This window comes from Equus caballus, chromosome 22 (assembly GCF_041296265.1).
Source record: "Equus caballus isolate H_3958 breed thoroughbred chromosome 22, TB-T2T, whole genome shotgun sequence".
NCBI lineage: Eukaryota > Metazoa > Chordata > Mammalia > Perissodactyla > Equidae > Equus > Equus caballus.
This window is the reverse complement of record NC_091705.1, coordinates 19978202-20000000: the sequence shown is the minus strand read 5'-3', so window position 1 is coordinate 20000000 and position 21799 is coordinate 19978202. Positions and strand designations below refer to the sequence as shown.

Genomic DNA, 21799 nt, shown 5'->3' with positions numbered 1-21799 from the left:
TGCCTAAAACGGAATGGGTGTGCTTCTACTTCCGTTCTCTTTCTTCTTGCTTGAGGGCATGTGGACACAGTGGGGTTATCATGAACCTCACAATCAAAGTTAAGATTTTAGGGACAGAGAAAAATACAGTAGTTCCTCCTTATCTGTGGTTTCGCCTTCAGCAGCTTCAGTTACCTGCGGTCAACCCTCGTCCAAAAATGTTAAATGGGAAATTCCAGAAATAAACAATTCATAAGTTTTAAATTGTGCGCCATTCTGAGAAGCGTGATGAAACCTCGCTCTGTCCTGCACCCTCCCGCCCACCCAGGACGTGAAACATCCCTCTGTCCAGCGGATCCACGCTGTGTACACTACCCGCCCGTGAGTCACTTGGCAGCCGTCTTTGTTGTCAGATCCACTGTCATGGTATCGCAGTGCTTGTGTTCAAGTAACCTTTAGTTCGCTTAATAATGGCCCCAAAGCCAACTTTATTATTAGTTATTGTTAATCTCTTCCTGTGCCTAATTTATAAATTAAACTTTATCATAGGTGTGTATGTATAGGAAAAAACATAGGATATACAAGGTTTGGTACTATCTACGGTTTCAGACATCCACTGGGGGGCTTGGAAAGTATACGTCAAGGATAAGGGGGCTACTGTAAGATAGAAGGATCCAGAGCTCCAACACCTTCAACCACCATAACATACTCAGGCTAGCATGAAAGAGGAAAATTCTCTCATGTTGAAGTCACTGTATTTGCTCTTTTGTTAGAGCAGCCTAACTTACATTCTGTCTCATACAGAGTGCCTTGGCCAGCCTGTGAGGTTGCAGAAAGCTTCTGCTCTATTCTAATCCATCCAAAATGTCCAGGGGTTGGAGGAGACAGATGTGAAGGGGCATGCATTGGAATAGAAATGGAGAGAGGAGATCCAGAGAAAAAGAAGCGGACAACATGATCAATTCATTTCTCTTCAGAGTCCCCAAGGGTCAGCAACCTCCTGGGTAGACTGGGGTTCCCCTCCACCTCTCACCACCCATTTTTTTTGGGCACAAGAGGTTTGGAGTCAGGTCACAGAAAGTCAGATGTCGCACAGCTGTTTTCTAAAAGGCAGGCAGGCCCTGACACTGCGCTGTTCACAGGGCCTGAGTCATCACAGATTCCGGCAACTTTCTCCTCCTGAGGATAGGAAATGCTACAGGTCAGCCCAGGGGCAGAGCACAGGATGAAGTCCCAAATGCGGCTGCATCAGGATCAATAAGCTTCCCATAGGAAAAACCCTGGTCACAGGAGGACTCTGGGCACAGTCATCACCTGACTCCTAACTCTGGAGGGCGGTCCCCCAGGCCTCCAGCCTTGGGGAGGGGTCCCAAGGGGATTGGTGAGGGTATGCATGGCTGGAAATGTGGCTGGGAGTCCTGGCTCACCAAATGGACTATCTGCAGAAGGGCATACATCGGGAGGAGGGGAAACAGACTTTGACGGCTGCCCAGGTGATAGGCAGACTCACGAGTGGCAAAGAGACAGCTCAAAACACAGGGTCCTGTGTTCCGAGATGTGTCTTAAAAGTGGAGGTGATGCTGCTAAGCTCAGAATATCTGCCCTAGTCATCCAACCAGCCACACAGCAAACATGTGGCTGCTCTCTGTCCCAATCAGAATATGTCTCCTCCTATCTTCTCAGGGGGCCCTGGTTCTCTATATTCTCCTCCAACTTCCCCCTAGCCCCAGGTGCCACCTTATAAATGAGAGCAGTCTTTTGGTGCCAGCCCGGCACGGTGGGGTAGCCGGGCATTAGTGTGTGTACCCATGTGACAAATGGATACCTGCACGGTTGCCGTCTGAGAAGACATTGCCACCGAATTCTCACCCCTGCTCAGCTTGTGAAAATGCCTCCTTCTGCAAGGGCAAGAGTGGGCTCAGAGAGCTCCCCGCTCCCCTGCCTCCCCTGTTCCCTTCCCCTGCCCCAAGGGCTGGGCCCCAGACTGCTTACTGCATAGAGCACTGGGGAGCCTTGTGGAAAGTGGGATACCTTGTCTTTCTTCCTCCCCAGCCCTTTCTTCAGCAGAGACAGGTTAGAGATAAGGAAAGAAGAAAACTATAGAGAGATGAATTCAGAGATGACTCTAGAAGGGATCCGCAAATTTGGAGCAGAAGAGGGAGGGGAACAGAATAGGAAGTATAGAGCCTATGAATTTAGTAGGAAGGACGTGAGGGGATGTTGGGGAAAACACGAGGAAGGATGAGGTGGCCCTGTCCACCCACCAGCTCTGGACCCACCTCCAGGTGTAGCAGGCCCCCAGGCCCAGCAGTAGGAAGAGGACCAGTAGGCCCATGACCCAGAGCAGCTGCTGGAACAGACGCAGGCGGTGCAGGGCTGGAACACAGGGTGGGGCTCAGGGCAGCTATGGCTCAGCCTCCTGCTCCCTCCCAAGGTGACTCCCCAAGATGAAACCCCGTTCTAACTTTCACTTTATGTCAGAAGCTTCCTCATGCCAATGAGCTTCAAGCAACCAGTCTAGACTAGACAGACAAGCTGGTTGCGGCAGAAGGGATTCAGGGAAGACCTCAGAAGAAAGCCCTTGGACTTGAGAGCTGGGCCTTCATGCAGAGTGGCCTGGTAGATGGAGCTCCCTGCTCACCTCTGGTTCCGAAGTAGGTGGAGGCAGAGGCTGAGCCCAGGGCATTGGAGGCAGAGCACACATATTCCCCCTGGTCGCTGGGCCTCAGCTCCTTGATGTCCACCCTCAAGGCATTGGGAGTGGCTGAGATGTGGAGATGTGTCTCCGCTGGAGCACCCCGGGACTGGCTGGAGGCCACCAGCCGACTGCCAAGGTGAAGGGTCAGGCTGGCTGGGGGCTCGCTGTCCACTCGGCAGTCCAGGATGCCTTGGACACCACCCTCGGGCTCCACAAAGACTGTCATGGTGGGTGTCTTGGGAGGGTCTGTGGGAAGACTCGGAGTATGACTGCACAAATCCCCCCCTCCCTGTACCCATGTAAGGTGACTTTGCTGCTCCTCCCATTAAGAGGTAGAGACTATTCCTCACTCTGAATCTGTGACTTGCTTTGACCACTAAAAGGTAGAAGTGTCATTGTGCAACTTCAGGGCTAGACCTCAAGAGGCCTTGCAACTTCTACTCTCCTTGGAACACAATCATGTGGGAAGTCCAGGCCAGTCTGCTGGACACATGTGGCCCAGCCAACAGCCAGCTCCAACCACCAGCCAAGAAAGTGAAGCCATTCTGGACCATCTAGCCTGAGTTCAGCCACTGGACAACTGCAACCACATGAGGTCAGACCAGCAGACAAACTGCCCAGCTGAGTCCAGCCCAAAAAGCTGGTCCACAGAATTGGGAGCTAATAAAATGGATGTTATTTTAGGCACTAAGTTTTGGGATGGCTTGTTATGCAGCAATAGCTGACTGATACGGCATGGGCCTGGGTGAAGGATGGAATAGGGGACCAAGGCTGATGAGGGCCTATTGTGCACCAGGCACTCTGCGTGCTTTATCTCCTATACTCACAAGGGGAGGGGACTGACGTTTTACAGAACAGGGAAGCAAGGCATGGATGCACAAGGTCACACAGCCAGTCAGTGGGAGTCCTCCAACCCACGACTGCATGTCTATGAAGTCCTTGCTCTTTGCAGACAGAAGAAGAGGAAGACCTGAGGTGGGCATGTGAGATGTGGGAAGACTGAGGCCAGGGAGTGTCACACTTACAGAGCACACGGAGCATGACTGGAGTAGAGGTGGTGGCCCCACTGGGGAGTTCAGCCTGGCAATGGTACAGCCCAGCTTGGGCACGGGCCACGTGGATAAAGGTGAGGGTGGGCACAGTCTCCATGTGTAGTCTCCGGCCATTCCAGAACCAAGTGAAGGTGGAGTTGCCCGTGGGCCCAGGGTCACCAGGGAGGGAACAACTCAGGTTCAGTGCTGCCCCCTCAGGCACGTCCAGTCCTGGCTCAGCCACTACATGCACACCTGCAGGCCAAGGACCGGGAGGTGGTCAGGGATCTGGAGTCCTGTGGGAGCCAGAGCCTCCAAACAGGATCTGGGCATCTGAGAGGCCCCTGTGCATTATGGGAAGATCTGATCTGACTTGGGAGCTGGGCCCCCAGAAAGTGGGACTGCGCCTCCCTCATGAGACTGAAACCTCTGAGCACAGGGCTCTCTCTCATCCTTGCGCTGGGGACCCCCAGGGCAGGGCTGTGCCTCCTTCTCTCATCAAACCAGGCTTTCTGATGGCTGAGGCTGTGTCTTGCCTTCAGATTTGACTCCCCAGGGGTGAGGCTGCACCTCCTCCCTCAGACTGGGCTCCCTGAGGGTAGGGCTATGTGTCTCTTCCCACCCCAGGCTTCTCCTGGGCAGGCCTGTGCCCTCAGCTCCAGACTGGGCTCTGTGAGGGCGGGGTTATGTCTCCCCTGCATCCAAGCTCCTCTGGTGTATCGCTACACCTCTGCCCTTGTAGGGAGCTCTCCAAGGACAAGGCTTTCTCCCCCTCAGGCTGGGCGACCTCCTCCAGTAGGGGCTATACCTCTTCTACCAGATCAGGCCAGCCAACCCCCTCTCGTGGGAGCCCCACCTCACACGGACTCTGACCCCACAGCACCTGAGTGCCTTCTCCTCCCCCCGACCCACTCACCTTCCCCCTTTAGCTGCCCTGTGGTGCTGACCGAGCCCAGCAAGTTGTGGGCTGTGCAGACATAGATGTCCTCGTCACCCAAGGGCACACCTTGCACCTGCAGCCTCAGGACATTGCGGGCCACCTGGACATGGCCTGTCTCCGATGCCAAGCCATGGACCCCATTCGTGGTGGCCAACACCTTGCCATCATGAGAAAGGGCCAGCTCGGCAGGCGGCTCGCTGTCCACAGTGCACTGTACCACAGCCATGGGGCCAGCCCTTGAGTCCCAGAAGGAGGACACGACAGCATCCCGAGGGGCATCTGGGGGCAGAACAGGGCACAGTTGGGGGCCTTGCTTGGAAACCCTGTACTGTCCATTGCCCACTTGCCTGGAATTGGCAAGGCTGAAGCCTCTGGACAAATGGTCACCTCCTAGAAGTGACGCCTTCTTGGGAGTCCTATGGGCAGATTCCTCCAGCAGGGTTCGAGGGCCCTCGGGTCTCTTTCCTCATCACCTATGTCCTTCTTTCCCCAAGTGTCCATTCCCAGGTCCTCTGCAGTCCTGTGCCCGCCTCCACTGGGGCCCAGAAGCACTCTCCATCCACCCTCATCTGGGGCACCCCCAGCCAAGAACTCTTGCTCACAGAGGACTTTCAGGGAAGCTGGCCGGGAGCTGCGTGTGCCCTGGGCATCCTGGACCTGGCAGGAGTAGGCGCCTGCGTGAGCCCGCGTAGCCACTGGCAACGAGAGGGAGGTGGCTGGCCCCTCTTGCAGCCAACGGCTGTTGTGGTACCAGGTGTAAAGGGTGGGCGGGCGGGCAGCAGTGTCTTCACAGGTCACTGTGACAGGAGTCCCCTCTGGCACAGTGGCTGATGGAGCCAAGGTCACCTGCACAGCTGTCGCAAGAAGACCAGGGTCAGCTGGGCCAGCCAGAAACCACAGCTGGTCCCACCACTCATGGGCTTGGCCTGGGCCCTGCCTCACCCTCTAGCCGCAGCTCCAGGGATGCGTTCGCTTGGCCCAGCGGACTGTGGGCCGAGCAGCTGTAGAGACCCTCGTCGCTGGGCCGGGGCTCCCACAGCTCCAGGCGCAGGGTGTTGGGGACAGAGGCTGCAGTCGAGGAGGCCAGGAGGTGGCCAGCACGGCTGAGGGCCAGCTGGGCGGGTGGGCGGCTGTCCACAGTGCACAGTATCAGGGCCAGCTGGCCGCCCCGGCTCTCTAGGAGGTAGGTCAGGTGGAGGCTGCGGGGTGCGTCTGGAGGGGCACGAAAGGTGTAGAAGTTCAGAGACCACCGCATTAAGAAGGCCAGTTTGCAGGTGGCATTCAAACCAGAAGGGCCCTGGCTCCCCACCCCAAGGGGCTCCATTTGCCCATCTGAGGCACTGCTCCTCTGCCCAGACAGGACCCATTGCCCCTCAACTCCAGTGCTCCTTGTGCAGTGCTCCAAAAGTAAGCTGGGTACTGAGCTCCTGGGTTGGACACCTGTGGGGCTCTGACCATGCCCTGATCCCTGTGAGCTGCTGTCATTTCTTCCTGTTCCACCCTGCATCTAAACACACTCACAGAGGACATCCAGGGTGACAGGTGTGGAGAGACGGGGTGCCTGCCCAGGGGTCAACAAGCCACAGCGGTAGGTGGCAGCATCCGTGACGGTGACATTGGGCAGGAGGATGGAGTGGGCACCTGGGCGCTGCTGCCCATCCTGGTACCACATGTAAGTGAGCTCGGCCAGGCGAGTGGTCCATACAAGGCAGGTCAGGTTCACCAGCTGCCCCTCCTGCACCGTGGCCTTGGGCCACACCTGCACGCTCACAGCTGGGGAGAGAAGGAGGGCACAGGGACACCAGTGAGAGTCATGAGGCTGTGTAAAGCAAGCAACCTGTCTCCATGAGGGTGGGAAGCCCCTCAGCCTCTGGGAGGCACAGGTGGCTCAGACGTGGAGCTTGGGAAACAGCTCATCTCTCAGGAGGTCCCTAGCGGAGTTCTGCAGAACGCTGAAGTGCCCCGAGCCCTCTCTGACCCTGGTAGAGGACACATGGGACAACAGGGGCCTCCCCTGAGCTGCTGTGGCTTCTCCTTGAGAGCCCCCTTTCTGATTAGTTTTATCCACTGAGCATCCATGTGAAATTCTGTTTTTAAAAAAGGCTCTTCAATGAAACCCAAGTCTGGCGATGACTGCCGTTAAGAAGGGTGGGAATGGAGACGGTCCTTAGATTCAGCCCTCCTGCCTTTGCCCCTGGCTTCCAGAACCCTCTCCAACCTCCTCTCCTCTTAAAGGAGCCACCCACGCATACACTGACAGCCCCACACTGACCCTGGGCATCGAAGTTGGCTGAGGCCAAGACCTGGCCCAGGGCGTTGGTGGCCTCACAGGTGTAGACACCTTCATCCTCCAGCACTGCGTTGTGGATCTCCAGTCGCAGCGTGTTGGGGGCCACAGCCACCTGTAGCCGGGGAGAGCTGCCTGCAAGTTCCTCCACACCTCCTAGGGTGGAGGCCACGAGGCGGTCCCCATGGAGCAATCGTAACTGGGCCGGAGGGTCGCTGTTCACACGGCACAGGAGGAGGCCCTGTCGCCCGGGGCCTGTGTCCATCAGGGTGGTGAGTATGGCCTGGCGAGGGGCGTCTACAGAAGGCACAGAGTGGTCAGGGCCTCGCCAGGTGGTCCCTCATCTAAGACTCTCTCTCAGAGGCAAGGCCAGGACCAGGGGCTAGACATCCCCTTCCCCACCGTGCCCTTGACTCCCTCACCCCCTAGGAAACATGCATGAAAGTGCTTACAGGACACGTGGAGGCTGACAGGGGCAGCCAGGCTTGTGGTGGCTGAGCCTGGGGCTTGGGCTTGGCAATGGTAGGCCCCAGCTTGGCTCAGAGTTATGGCTGCAAAGCGGAGTGTGGCCGAGGTCACCTCCTGGAGGAGCTGGCCATCCCGATACCAGCGATATGAAGTCCCCTCCAGGACCCCGGTGGGTACCTGGCAGCTCAGGACCACAGCCTGGCCCTCCTGGAGCTCGGGCGATGGTGACACCTGGACCCAGGCTCCTGCAGGGAGAGACCGAGAGCAGGTGAGGGCCCTCTACCATCCCCTCCCACCGTCTGGTGTGGTGTGTGTGTCCACACCAGAACTGCACGACCTCAACCCTGTATCCTGGAGCCACAGCTCCCCAACCAGACCATGAGGGCCCAGTTCAGCTCCATGCCCCCTTCTCTTCTGCTCCCCACTCCCCTGCACTGGTTCTGTCCTGGCATCTGCCGCCCAAAACCTTGACAGTTTTGCTGTCAATCACATCTCGCCTACCAGAGGGCGAGCCTTGGGAGGGCCAGCTTGTGCGACCTGTGACTCCTAGTGCCAGGCACAGCGCCTGCATGTGTTAGCTCTTGACAAATGCTGGTTTGACCCCCATAAAGCACTGAAATGAGAGGGATTTAGGTCGTGCCAAGTGCCATTGTCCTGATCATGATCTGGACTCAGCAGGGGTGACTGAGGGCTTGGAAAGGGAAGTTAGCAGCTGAGTGATCCTGGGTTCCCTCCGGTCCTCTCCAGCCCAGCTCTGCACCCAGGCTCCAGGTCATGAGAGCCCAGGGACCGGGGACCCTGCAAAGGGCAGTTCCTAGTGCCCTGGGGGCCGAGGCAGAAGGAGACCAGGGTCGGGGAGGGAGCAGGAGAGACAGCTGAAGTGGCGACTGAGACCACAGGCTGTGCCTGGGGCCAGAACCGAACTGGTCCAGAGCTAGTCATGCAACCATGAGCAGGCTCCTAAAACTCTGACCCTCGATTTCTCTGCCTGCAAAATGGGTATGATAAATAAGATAAGATATACAGAACCAAGGCCCAAGGAAAATGTTCAAAACTTGGAGTTTGTCATTGTGGGAGAAAACAACGCGTGTGTCCTTGGCCTTTGCAGCATTATGGGTATTAACTGCCCTTTTTCCAGGCTTTTCCCTTAAGGAGGATTTTTATAGAACACTATATAAACATATATACACATACACACACACAGTAGACACATGAATATGTATATTAATGAAGAATATGAATATATTCTTATGTATGTCTTTATATGTATATGTATATATGTGCGTGTATACATACGTTAAATGTATATACTCCTACTGGCTGCCGTGGTTATTACAGATGAAAATATCCAGCTGGAGACAAAGGGAGGCCTCCTGCTGGCGGGCTGGAAACTGTGCCCTAACCATGACTGAAAAAAGATGCACATTTCTGCACAATATCCACACAACCCAGACCAAAGTCTGCATGGAGTAGCCCCCAGGGCCGCTGGGTCCACCACCTCTTCAGAGGACAGACACTCACCTCGAACCTGGAAGAAGAGGGAGGTGTTGGCTGATCCGAGGTCATTGGTGGCCTCACAGCGGTAGCTACCAGAGTCCCCAAGGCCCAGGTCGCGGACCTCTAGTTGCAGAGCATTGGCAGTGGCTTTGGCCTGGAGGCGGCCATGGCGTGGGAGCTGGGGCCCAGGACTCGTGGCCAGGAGGCGCTCCCCATGGAACAGGGCCAGCTGGGCCAGGGGGCGACTGTCCACAGTGCAAACGAACACAGCCATGTGGCCCTGGCCCATGTCCAGGAGGGCTGACAGCTTTGGAGGGTCCGGGGGATCTGCAGGGATGGGAGCAGCTCAGGCCATACGCCAGCCCACCTTACCACCTTCCAGCTGCCACACTATGTCCCACTACCCCCCACCCCCCGACACACAGTGGGCAGGCCCACCTTTGCCGGTGCCCAAGCCAGGTTCTTGCCTCCCCAAATTCACCCCAGCCCTGTTCTCCCAGGCCACACCCTCCAGCCTCCAAGTGCCCACTCTGCCCTTGCCCGTCACCCACAGAGCACACTCAGGAGCACCGGGGCGGACAGCTGGGCATCAGCCTCGGTGAGGATGCGGCAGGCATAGAGGGCTGCATCTGTTCTGGCCACAGGCAGCAGCGTCATGGTCTCCAGGGGCCCCTGGGCCCACAGCGCCCCATTCCGGAACCAGGAGAAGTTGGCAGGGCCACTGTCAGTTTCTCGGCTCACGTTGCAAGTCAGGTTGGCTCCGGTGCCCTCCTGCAGTGTGTGCGACGGTGCGATGACCAGGACGGTGGCTGGAGAACGGGCAGCACAGTCCTGCTCAGACAGGCCTCACCTTGACTGCTTCCCCCCAACCCTGGGGCCAGCGGTGCAGCCTCTCAGCCTGGAGGGGTCAGGAAGGAGACCCTCTGGGGTGCCCACGGGGTGGAGGGAGGAAAGCAAACTCCCCCTGCTGAATGGAGTTGATTTCACCCGATAGACCCCCCTCGGAGCCAGGGGTTACAGAGGAATAGGGTCCTGATTACCAGCCCCTGACCCCAAGCCACCCATTCTCTGCCCCGACTCACCCTGGGCATTGAAGGTCGCAGAGGCAGAGGCGTTGCCCAGGGCATTTCTGGCCTCGCACAGGTACACACCCTCGTCCTCCAGCCCCGGGTCATGAATCTCCACACGCAGTAGGTTGGGGGCTCTCGTGACCTTCGTGCGTGGAGAACAGCCCCCACAGGTGCTGCAGCCATGGGAAGAGGCCACAACATGGTCTCTGTGGAGCAGCTGCAGCTGGGCTGGGGGGTCACTGTCCACACGGCACAAGAGGAGGCCTCGCCGGCCAGCCCCCACTCCTGTAGCATCAGACTCCAGTCGGGCGGTGAAGGTGGGCTGGCGTGGGGCGTCTGTAGGGAGGAAGAGCATGGGCACTCATCCCATGGCCTCTGCCAGGCCCTCACAGATTGTCTCGAGGCTGGCTAGGCTCCCAGAACACACTAGACAGAGGCATGTGCCCAGAGCTGCCACAAACAGCTGTGCAGGCTGTGCACTGCACAAGAACAGTCAGCCCAGAGTGGGAGGAATCAACTCATGCCCCCTACGCCAAGCTGTGCCCTAATGCAGAACTCAGTCTTCCCAGAGGAAGGAGCACCATTCTCTAGCTCGGACATTTTCTAGGTGGCTAGAAGCTGCCCTGCATAACTCCCACGTGCTCCTGAGTAGGGTGCTCACACAGCAATCCCTGGAGTCTTGCTCTCTGCTCCCACTCTGCACCCCACCCCTTACCCCTGAACCTTCCCCAAGAACTTTCTGCCTCTTATCTCTAATCTCCTAGCCAGTTCCTGTGATAATAGATAATGCCCAAAACGTCCTCTTCCTAGAGGCTTCTGGAGATGGACAGTCAAAGACAACCACCAGCCCAGACTCCCACATGATCTCACTCAGACACTGGAAAACCCCTGAGAGAAGGCTGCTCTCCCTGACAGTCCCAGGACATTGCCCTGGGATTGTCCTGAACATGGGTCAGCCCCTTGGGCTAATACGGAGCATTCACCCTTGAAAGGACACCGTCCCTGGGAGGAGAGGTTCTGCCTTTGTGTCTCTGGGAAGCTGTGAGGGCATAGGCTATGGGGCTTGTGCAGATATATAGGAGTATGATGTCCCAGACCCAGATCAGGAGGACAAAGCTTAGATATGGTGCCCATGGTGGATTTGAGCCTGGGAGCAGAGGGCCCTAAAGGGGCTGGGATTGGAGGACGGGATGTGGGGAGGTAGAGAAAGCACCAGCCGTGTTCCCCACATTTCAGCGCTGGATGGAGAGATCCGTGGTGCCCAGGCCTGTGGCTGCCCTCCTGATCTAGACTCTCAGGCAGGACAGGGTCAGGAGGCCTGGAGGAGGTGGGGGTGGCTTCTGGGCCCCAGTGGGCTGATCCTCCCCACAGCAGGCGGGGGCCAGAGTGAAGGCTGCTCACAGAGCACAGTGAGAACGGCAGGCAAGGAGGGGCCGCTGGCGCTGTGGCTGTCCTGGGCCCGACAGTGGTAGGAACCAGCGTCAGAGCTGGAGGCCGCCGGGAGCAGGAGGCTGCTGCTGGGCCCCTCAAGAAGCAGGGCTCCGTTCAGGTACCAGGAGAAGCGGATGTCAGGTGTCGGGCTCAGGCCGCTCCTGCAGTTCAGCGTCACTGCCTGCCCTTCCACCACCTCTGCTGCCGGGCTGATGAGGAGGCGGGCCGCTGGCAGAAGAGGGGGAGAGGGAGGCTCAGGCACCCTGTGCATCTGTGGCTCCACGCCACTCGATGCAGGAAGGCCTCCAGGATTCTCCTCTCCCTACACGACTATAGGTAGGTCTGGGCTTCGTGGCACCAGCTCTGTGCATCTCTTGATGATCAGGAGGGTTTGGCCTTGAATGCCAGTTCTGATCTATTGATGGTAGCTGGCGGCAGCATGGGCGAGAAGGATTCTGAGCCAGAGCCCAGGCTCATGTCAAAAACCTGGTTTTACCCATTAGCTATGTCTGCCACGGCCTCAGAAGGAGGGAAGGGCAGCAGATGCACCACGATTTGGAAGACTACTTCTCTATTTTGCATCCCTCATCTGACTCCTAGCACAGAGCCTGCCTCAAACGTTTGACAAACAAAAAACTAGTGAATGCATATGAAGGATCCTCCAAGTTCAGAGTCAGAATGTATACAAAAGGACTAATGCAACCTGTCATGTTTCCTTTTTTGCCTTGACTTCCAGGAACCTCTCAAGTTGGGATGACTGTATAACCCAGGTCTTTGATGTGATTCTTACTAGCCAGCTAGTTCAGTTCCTCAGTTGAGCCCTCTGGACTCCCAGGAGGAAGAAGCCAGAGCAAGCCTCCTCCTGGGGTTCCCTACGCTAGCCCCTGTGGCCGTCTTACCATTGGCATGGAAATCCAGCGTGGAAGACGCATTCCCAAAGGAGTTGGTGGCTGAGCACGTGTACTCCCCACTGTCAGCTGGTCCCAGGTCTCGGATCTTCAGGCGCAGGAAGTTGGGGGCAGAGGAGACACTGAAGCGTGGGCTGTTGTCACCCTCCCCAAGGGTGGAGGCCAGGACAAGGCCCCCATGTGACAGCACCAGGGTGGCCAGTGGCTCGCTGAGCACAGAGCAGTGGAAGATGCCCACCTGCCCTGCCTGTGTCTCCAGAAAGGCAGTAAGGTCCAGGGCGAGGGGTGGGTCTGTGTGGAGACAAGGGGCCCGTCACCCTCAGATAGGGGCACTCCCTAGGTCCCTCTTTGTCCCACAATGCCCTGGGAGAGAGGATGACCTCAGCAGCTCCTGAGTGCCTGCTGAATACACTTTTGTCCCTGGGCTGGGCCACTCACTTTGTTATCCCCGTTAATCCTTGTGGCAACCCTGCAAGTAAGGATGAGGGCCTCACTTGAAAGATGGGAAAACTGGTAGAGAGACCTGGCGGTGGACAGCACCTCGACCAAGTGATCCAAGTGGACGTTATCAGCCATGGGACAAACTGACATCATGGGCTTCCTGGTGTGATGCAGCGAGACGGACACGGCGTCTCGTCTGTGGTGGCCCTGCCCAAGGGCACAGGCTCAGCCTACTCAAACCAGACAAACGCAAACGGAGGGACATGCATAGAACAACTGACCTGTGCTGTTCAAGTTTCAGTGTCAGGAAAGACAAGGAAAGACTGAGGAACTGTCCCAGATTAAAGGAGAATTCAGAGACATGACAACTCAATGCAATGTGGGATCCAAGATCAGATCCGGACCAGAAAAAAATAACTGCTGTACAGGACATTATGGGGTCATCTGGTAAATTCTAAATATGAACTGTAGATTAGATAATAGTCTTGTATCAATGTCAAATTTCCTGACTGCAGTCATAATACTGTGGTTATATATAGAATGACCTTAGGAAATACATGCTGGGGAATTAAGGGGTAAGGGGCATTACGTCTGCAACTTTAGGAACATAAATGAATAAATAGACAACATACGTGTGTATGTGTACTTGCAGGCTGCACACGTGTACATGCATGTGTAGAGAGAGTACATTTGTATATGTGTTTACAGCAGGAGAAAATGTGTGTACACAAGTATGTGCATATGTAGATGCATACATGTATGTGTGTCCGCATACACACACACACACACACACACACACACACACACATATAACATGTACTTTAAAAGTGAGTAAAAGAGAAAGCAAATGTACCAAAATGTTAACAAATAGGGAATCCAGGTTAAAGGAATGTGCTAATTCGTTGTACTCTTGCAACTTTTTCAAACTTTGAACTTATTTCAAAATAAAAAGTTTTTTTAAACAGGAGAAAACTGAGGTCCAGGGAGGTCAAAGCCCTGCCCAGGTGTGCAGAGCTGGGAGATGAGCTCAAGGACACCGGAGCCCAAGACCCCAACCCATAGGCTCCAGCCTTTGGCCACCCCCCGGCCACTTACGGCTGACCACCATGCTGACCGGGCCAGAGCGCTCTCTGCCCAGGGCGTTCTGCACCTCACAGAAGTAGAAGCCGGTGTCAGCCCTGGTGGCCGGGCGCAGCTGGAGGGTCTGGCTGTGGGCGTCCTCCAGTGGGGCGTGGTTCTTGTACCAGTTGTAGCGCAGCTCACCGGCCACTTCTTTAGGTGTGTTGCAGGCCAGTGTCACCGTCTGGTTCTCCAGGATGGGGCCTGCTGGACTCACCTGGACCTTAGCCACTGTGGGGGCAGCATGGGGCACACTGGGGGATACCCAGCTAACTTGCAGGCCCAACCCCCCAGGGTCCCAGGGTCACAGAAATCAGCCTAAATCTCTGCACAGTCTCCATCATGCCCCTTCTGTGGCAGAGCCTCCTGGATTGGCCCTGCATCTCCTTGTCCTGTTTGCTAGAGGCCTCCTACCATCCCTCCCTGCCAGGGAGGTTTGTCATCTCTCTGAGGAAGGGCTGGGACTCCACACCCACATCCCAGGAGGCACTTTCGCCAGGATCCCCTGAGTCCCAGTGGCCTGGACCCCTCCCAGCCCTCTGGTCAAGACCCAAGCTCACCCAGGACTCACTGAAGACAGGGAGGCTGACAGGAGGCGAGACCGAAGAGCCCACGCCATTCTCAGCTTGGCAGGTGTAGACGCCAGCATCATCCCAGCCTGCCTGGGACAACTGCAGCACATGGCTCTGGGCTTTGAGCTGCATCCCATCTTTGACCCACTGCACAGAACTGACCTCAGGGTAGCTGCTGTTCACCCGGCAGGTGAGTGTGACCCGATCACCTGGCAGGATATTCCGCCCTGAGGGGCTGAGGACGATGTCCACACCCTTGGGGGCATCTGCAAGGCATGACAGAGGGGGTAGGTATGGTGCCCAGGAAGGACAGGGGGCACTTCTTCTCTCCTCTTTCAACACTATGCCCTTGGGAAGCCCATTCAGATAAACCATTGGTCACATTAGTTCCCCCATCCAGAGCGGGCACTGCCCCAGACCTTGCAAGGAATTCTCCATCCTTTCCTTCTCCATTGAGAGCCTGATAATGCAATGCTTGGCCTAGCATCCAGCTACTCTGCCTTCTATGGCCTTCTACCTTATGACGCTGTCCATTGCCTTCTGTTCCATTGCCCTCTGTTCTATTTGGGGGTCATGGATACCACCTGCCTCCTTTAGTGGCCTGTGATAGCCGTTGGCGGGGACCAACCACCTAACGGAGGGCGCCAAAGGCAGAGTCAGATTAGCTCTGAGAATGGTTAACCCATTTGTAAGGAAGGCACCAACATTACAAAGAAATTCTATTTCTTCTTCTTTTTTTTCTAATTTATTGAATGTCTAACATGAGCCAGGCACTATTCTTTCTCTCTCTCTCTTTTTCTTTTGTTGAGGAAGATTGGCCCTGGGCTAACATCTGTTGCTAATCTTCCTCTTTTATTTTTTCCTTCCCAAGCCCCAGTACATGGTTATATATCCTAATTGTAAGTCCTCCTAGTTCTTCTATGAGGGATGCTACCACAGCATAGTTTGATGAGCGGTGTGTAGGCCCACCCCCAGGATCCGAACTGGCAAACCCCAGGGCCACCAAAGCAGAGCATGGGAACTTAACCACTAAGCCACTGGGCTGGCCCCCGAAATTCCATTTCTTTAAATCTTATTCCAAAGCCTCTTGTTATATAAATGTGCTAATAAAAGCTAATATTTTCAAGTGCTTAATGTAAATATGGAAATAATAGAAGCTAATGTTTTCCTTTTTTTTTTAAGATTGGCACCTGAGCTAAGATCTACTATGAATTTTCTCTTTTTAAATTCTTTTTCTCCCCAAAGGCCCCCAGCACATAGTCGTATATTCTAGTTGTAGGTCCCTCTGGCTCTGCTGTGTGGGATGCTGCCTCAGCATGGCTTGATGAGCAGTATTATGTCCATGCCCAGGATCCGAACCAGCAAAACCCTGGGCCCCCAAAGCAGAGCGCGTGAACTTAACCACTCGGCCACAGGGCCAGCCCCGAAGCTAATATTTTCTAGTGCTTAATATGCATAAGGCACGCCTTTCATTTTGGCAACAATTCTATGAGTTAGGAGCTGTTCATTGCCACCTCCACCATAGGGATGAGAAAACCGAGGCTCCAGGAGGCAAGTAACTTGCCCAAAGTTTGCTTATCTGGTGGGTGGTGGAGCTAGCAGCCTGATGCCTGTGACAGCAGCTGTTCTAAAACAGGCTGCCCTGTTTCACTGCGATGGGAAGATGCATAATCATGTGGAAACTCGGGCTCTCTTTGCCGTGTGCAGGTGGTACCCTCATCCCCATGAGCATTAGGGGTCTTAGGCAGGAAAAGGGTGAACCCCTCCTCCCAGCATCACCTAGAGCTGGGCTGAATCCCAGGGCCCTCAATGCCCAGCCCCCAATTCTCTGGCTCTTTGTGTCTCCTCTTCTCTGTCCTCCTGGCCTTGAGGCCAGGAGGTAGAGGGAGCCGTTAAACGTGGCTCCGAGGGCTCAGAGTCTCTCTCCACCTGCCCCAGCCTGGAGGTCCGAGTGTGGCCCGCCTTTGCCTCAGGGAGGAGGGTTCCTCCCTGGAGAAGGGGCTGGTTTCCACTGGGGAGCCGCAGATGTGTGCTCAGTAACGAGGATGCGGCCCCTCGTGCACTCACACTGCACTTGGAGGTGAACCTTGCTCTCAATCCTGTGGTTGGCCACCGAGAGCTGGCAGCTCAGGGTCCGGCCATGGTCCTGCCAGGACAGGGCCATGTGAAGGGTCTCCAGGTGTTTGATGCCTGTGGGTTCAAGCTTCAGGAGGTTGGAGGTGACTGAACGAGCGGGGTCCTGGCCGTGCCACTTCAGGCTGATCGTCCCCTGCGGGCACGCGTAGGGAGTGGAGCAGTTGAAGTCCACCTCCAGCCCCTCTCGAAGTTCAGCCGGCGCATCAATGGTGGGCACACTGGGCTTCTCTGAGGACGAAGACAGGAAGCTAAGGACTCCCCTTCACCACACCTGAGACCTCCTGCCCTGGAAACCTCAGCCAAGGGGCAAGACCTGGGCAGGGGCCTCCCAGGGGAAAGAGAAGCTGTTTTCTACCCAGAAGCCCACTTGGGTTGTATGCAAGAGGGACACAGGGTCGGGCTAGGGCTCGGAACTGTGGCCAAGATGGAGGCTGGAGTTGGGTTTAGGACAAGGGTTGGGACTGTCAGCCAGTTGGGCCAGGAGCATCTTGGGAGTCTCTTGCAGGCAGTAGTCAAGCCACTCTGCTCCTCACCTGTCACAGTGACCACGGTGCCTTTGACATCTGACCAGCGGTTGCCCTCACTGATCTCAAAGCGGTAGTTGTAGGAACCCGAGTCCTCCAGCTGCAGGTCCTTCAGCAGCAGGTTGCACACCTTATCCTCAGCGTCCCCCACCAGCTGGGTGCGGCCGTGGAAGCGCGACTCCACCAGCTCGGGTTTTGCCGAGTGGCTCGCCACCTTCCGGCTGCTTGAGTAGTCGTAGTACCAGATGGATGTGATGCCGTTGGGCACCTCCACGCGGTCAGGGAAGGTAAAGACGCAGGGGATGAGGAGGCAGGACCCCTTCACGCCCTGCACCTCCTGGGGACTGGAGACGCCCCACGAGGCCAGGCCTGAGGGAGAGGTGGGACAGAGAGGAGGGTGACGCAGGCCCCTGGTCAGCGCAGAGCCCCGAGATCTGCCCCATAGAGGGTGCCCCAGATGGGCTCCAAAACCCTGCCCTGCCCCCAGCAATGCACCCCCGGAGTGGCCCCTCAGGGCACCCTAAGGAGGGTCATGGCTCCCTACCACTGCCATCTTGTGCCTTCCTTCAACTTCAGCAGCCAAAGCTGTGACCCGGCACAGTCCAGTCTGACCAGGCCAGTGGAGGGCTGGACTCACCAAGGCTGGGGCCCTGTGAGACCGGCAAGGCCAGCAAAGCTTACCTGCCGGGATGGACAAGGTCAGGTGGAGAAGGTGGAGCAGGAAGCCCATAGCAGGTTCTCGCGCTGGTCCTGGTGCCTAAGAGGGTGATGCACGCTGTCTGGTTGGGCACACAGGGGCTCCTAGGGCACCACAGCCTCAGAGCCTGTGAAGAGTCCAGCTCTGTGTCCCCACATGCTATGCTGGCCAACCCAGTGAGAGGGCAGGGCTGCCAAGGACCTCGGGGGCAGCCGCCAGCAGGGAGCCAGGAGCCAACGTTCTCGGCTCAGACTGTTCCCAGGAATGCCCTCACTTGGTGGGATGCCCCAAAAAGCCCTCTGTGTAGCCCTCAGCCCCACCCCAAGTTCTGCTTTCCCAGCCCCTCAGGGATACCGCCCCAGAGCAGATGGACAGCTGTTTCTCCCCCACCCCCTCCCTGCCACCCAAGCCAACAGAAACTGGAGCCCAGAGAGGCCCAGTGACTTATTCCAAGGTACCCAGCAAGAATGATAACTTCTTTCTTGAGATTTGTTCCTCTGCCACCAGCCTTACCAGCTATAGGCCATAATGGGGCAAATATTGCATGATTCCACTTATATAAGGTACATAGGGCAGGCAAATTTATAGAGACAGAAAGTAGAACAGGGTTACCAGGGTCTGGGGGGAGGAGGGCAAGGCAAGTTAATGTTGAATGGGTATACAGTCTGTTTTGGATGATGAAAAAGTTGTGGAAATACACAGTGATGATGGTTACGCAATATTATGAATATGCTTAATGCCACTGAATTGCACACTTAAAAATGATTACAACAGGGGCCGGACCAGTGGCACAGCGGTTAAGTGCCCACATTCTGCTTCGGCGGACCGGGTTCGCCAATTCGGATCCCGGGTGTGGACATGGCACTGTTTGGCAAGCCAGGCTGTGGTACATGTCCCACATATAAAGTAGAGGAAGATGGGCATGGATGTTAGCTCAGGGCCAGGCTTCCTCAGCAAAAAGAGGAGGATTGGCAGCAGATGTTAGCTCAGGGCTAATCTTCCTCAAATACATACATAAATAAATAAATAAATAAATAAAGTATTAAAAAATTATCAAAACAGTAAATTTTATGTTATATATATTTTACCACACACACATATAAAAACCCACGTTGTCAACTTTGCAATCCTCCCTGGTCCTAAATGCTGACTCGGCAGAGTGATGGGGAGGGCCTGAAGAGGCTGGAAGTGGGGACAGGAAACTCATGACATATCCCAGCCCCCAGTCCATCAGTCTCAGGGTTGGGGCCCAGCTGATTCTTGTGGCTACCAGGGGGCACACCTGGGGAGGGGCCGAGCAGACGCCAGGGTGCCTGAATTGCCTGTCAGGATGACAAAGCAGCTCTTAGCCAAGTGTGAAGGGAGCACAGGAAAGGCACGGGTGTGGGAAGGCCAGGAAGAGCCCAGTTTCTCAGGGGGCATAGCCCCCTGGCTGAGCTGCTTCAGCAGACAGGTCTGGTCATTTGCTGAGGCCCAACAAATGGGCCTAGGTCTGCTCCTCTCCCAGAGGGATGTACCCACACCCTCCATACCTGGTCCTTGGCCACAGGAGAGGCTCATGCTGCCCAGGCTGGACCCTGTGACCTGGATGCTATGGCCTGGATGCTGGGAATGTTTGGGGACAGGTGTGGCCCTGGGACCCAGAGCCTCCTGGGGTATCAGGGTCAGCTCCTCCACAGCCAGGACATCAGTAAGATACACACATATTGACCCTACCAACCCTGCTGTTCCCAATTGGGGCCCTGGAAAGGGCATGCCGAAACTACAGGAGGAATGGTGGGGTTTTAGACACACTGACCCCAGAATGAAGCAGGAATTTCTGGAATGTGTGAGAAGACCCTTTCTAGAACCACCTAAAACCACATCAGGTAGATGTCACCCATGCTTAGCCCAGCCCTGGCTCCGAAGGGGTCGGTACCCCCAGAGTGCAGCTTATTGGCTCAGCCTGTAAAGGCCAGCCTCAGCCCAGAGAACTTTTGGGGAACAAGAAGGGCAAGAAGGACCGCAGGAAGGGAGACTCTTGCCCCCCTGTGAAAGGCTGGTGGTGCTAAGGGGCAGCTGTCTCTAGGGCTGGGGTTGGGCTGGGCATCCTAGTGTGCACCTAGTGCCCCCTGCTGCTACAGGAATGATTGCAGGTCCTGGGGAAGTGTGTGGGTGTACTGGGGGGACAAGGAGCATGGCAGCCCTGAAACAACCCGTCCCTTGGGCAATGACTGGGAGAGCATTATCCCTAAGACTGGAAGTTCCTGAGGTTCATCCTTTTATCTCCAAGTCTTGGATGCTCTGAAGAGAGTTTTCAATCCTTGCTCCTAGAATTGGTATGCATTGCATCTGGGTTGGGTTGGGGCTGCCTGGCACACGGTGGGTGCCCATGTTGCTGAAAGCAAGTGTCCCAGGACATCTGGGGAGGGCGGGCTTGGGCCCTGATTCCCTGACCTTTGATCCCGGAAGCCAGCTCCAGCCTGGGGAGGGAAGGGTAGCGGCAGTGTCACGGTGGACAGCTGGGCCCGGGTGCAGGATTCAGTTTCTGTTTCCCAGCCCCAGGGCTTCTCCTCAACTTCCCTATCAGGCAAGACAGGGACGGAAATGGGGTGACATGACCAGCTGGAGTGTTCTGCCCACAGATAGGAAATCAGGGTACAGATGGGCAGTTCGGAGAGTGCACTGTCTTCATAATTGTGGAAAGCCCCCAACGGAGGCCAAACATTTAACTCTGAAAGCCATATAGTCCATAAATGAGGCCTATTGTCTTTGAAATGGGCAGCAGAAATTTCACATTCCATTCTCCAGTCTGGCTGTAAATGCTCCCAGCCCAAGCACCCATTCCCCCAGCTATGCGGGATGGTGCGGGGGGTCCTGCACTCAGAAGAACGAAGGGGTCAGGAGAACGAAGGGGTGATGAATGGAGGGGAGTGGGAAGGGGTTAGAGGGAGGGAAGATGAGGGCTTCAGTGCAGTTGGGCTGGGGTTTAGAACGGAATTAGGGCTGAGATTGGGTTGACATGGAGGTGAGAGTGATGGGGTTGGGGTGAGAGTGAAGATTGGGGTTGGGGCTGGGTGGGGATGACGGTTAGTAGATGTTTGGGGATGGGATGCAAATGATGATACAAGCGAGAGTGAGGTGAAGCTGGGATAGGGATGGGGCTGGGCAGGGCAGGAGCCAGGATGCCAGTTAGGATTGGCATGTGGGTTGGGGAGGGTTTGGGTGGAAGAGTTTGGGTTACGGGTACATCTTTGATTAGTGTCTTGGGCTTGGGTTGGTTTGGGGTCCAGCACCCACATCCGGACATCCCCCCGGCAAATCTCAGCCCAGCCCCACTCCAGCCCCACCCTTTGCTTACCCTCCAGGCCCAGGGATGGGAGTACCTGCTCCACAGGGGAAGTGGCTTCAGGGCTGGTGAACTGCAGGAGGGAGAACAGGAAGGACCAGGAACTCTTGGTGCAGCTGGCTCTCCAGGACACTGCCACCCCAAGAGAGGAGTCCAGTCTCAGGGGCTGCTTCCTCTTTTCCCTGGTCAGGGAGGCAGCTGCAGGCCTTGCGCAATACCACGGCAGGAAAGCCCTCCTAGGCAGGGGAAGGCCCTCGCAAGGTCCAGGACTCAGGGACTTGAGCAAGCAGAAGTGGGATCTGGGGCCACACTGGCACTTCTTCTCAGGCAACACGGGAAATAGAGTTCCTGTTCACCAGGTTCCTGTCTCTTTCGGCATGACTCGGCCTTTTTTGGGAGGTCAGGAGAGGAGCAGGGAGCTGTCTGCACATTGTTCCTCTTGATGACTGGGAATGAGGCAATCCCAGCCTGTGGCGGGGAGCATCTCTGATTCCTCTCTCCTTCCCCATTGTCTTTCCCCCAACTCCCCTAACACGTGATTTCAGCACACCCTCCACCCCCGCTGAGGCAGAAAAGGAAAGACTCCTCCATGGCTGAGTTTCTGTCATAATACTGAGCCCGTGTTACTGAGGGCCTACTATGTGCCAGGCACTTGACACATGGGGGCAGACGT

The 21799-nt window shown here is 56.1% G+C and overlaps 1 protein-coding gene across 9 annotated transcripts; it reads right to left on the bottom strand.

The window, feature by feature from the left end:
- Nucleotides 1-438: 438 nt before the first annotated feature.
- On the bottom strand, nt 439-21580 carry SIGLEC1 (sialic acid binding Ig like lectin 1). Of its 9 annotated transcripts, none has more exons than XM_023626178.2 (22): nt 21164-21580; nt 17783-17925; nt 17111-17470; nt 16509-16805; nt 14441-14707; nt 13846-14100; nt 12301-12600; nt 11372-11629; nt 9983-10306; nt 9452-9709; nt 8925-9227; nt 7388-7648; nt 6921-7232; nt 6170-6421; nt 5591-5860; nt 5251-5502; nt 4625-4927; nt 3703-3963; nt 2621-2923; nt 2259-2355; nt 1805-1877; nt 439-1158 (listed from the first exon to the last, which is right to left on the bottom strand). In XM_023626178.2, the coding sequence occupies exons 2-22, from the start codon at nt 17829-17831 to the stop codon at nt 1051-1053; spliced, it is 5163 nt and encodes a 1720-aa protein (XP_023481946.2). In that variant the 5' UTR covers nt 17832-17925; nt 21164-21580; the 3' UTR covers nt 439-1050. The 9 variants fall into 9 exon arrangements, with proteins under 9 accessions (XP_023481946.2, XP_023481944.2, XP_023481947.2 ...); XM_023626176.2 differs by having other exon boundaries at nt 17783-17858; nt 21139-21574; XM_023626179.2 differs by having other exon boundaries at nt 17783-17858; nt 21164-21461.
- Nucleotides 21581-21799: the final 219 nt, after the last annotated feature.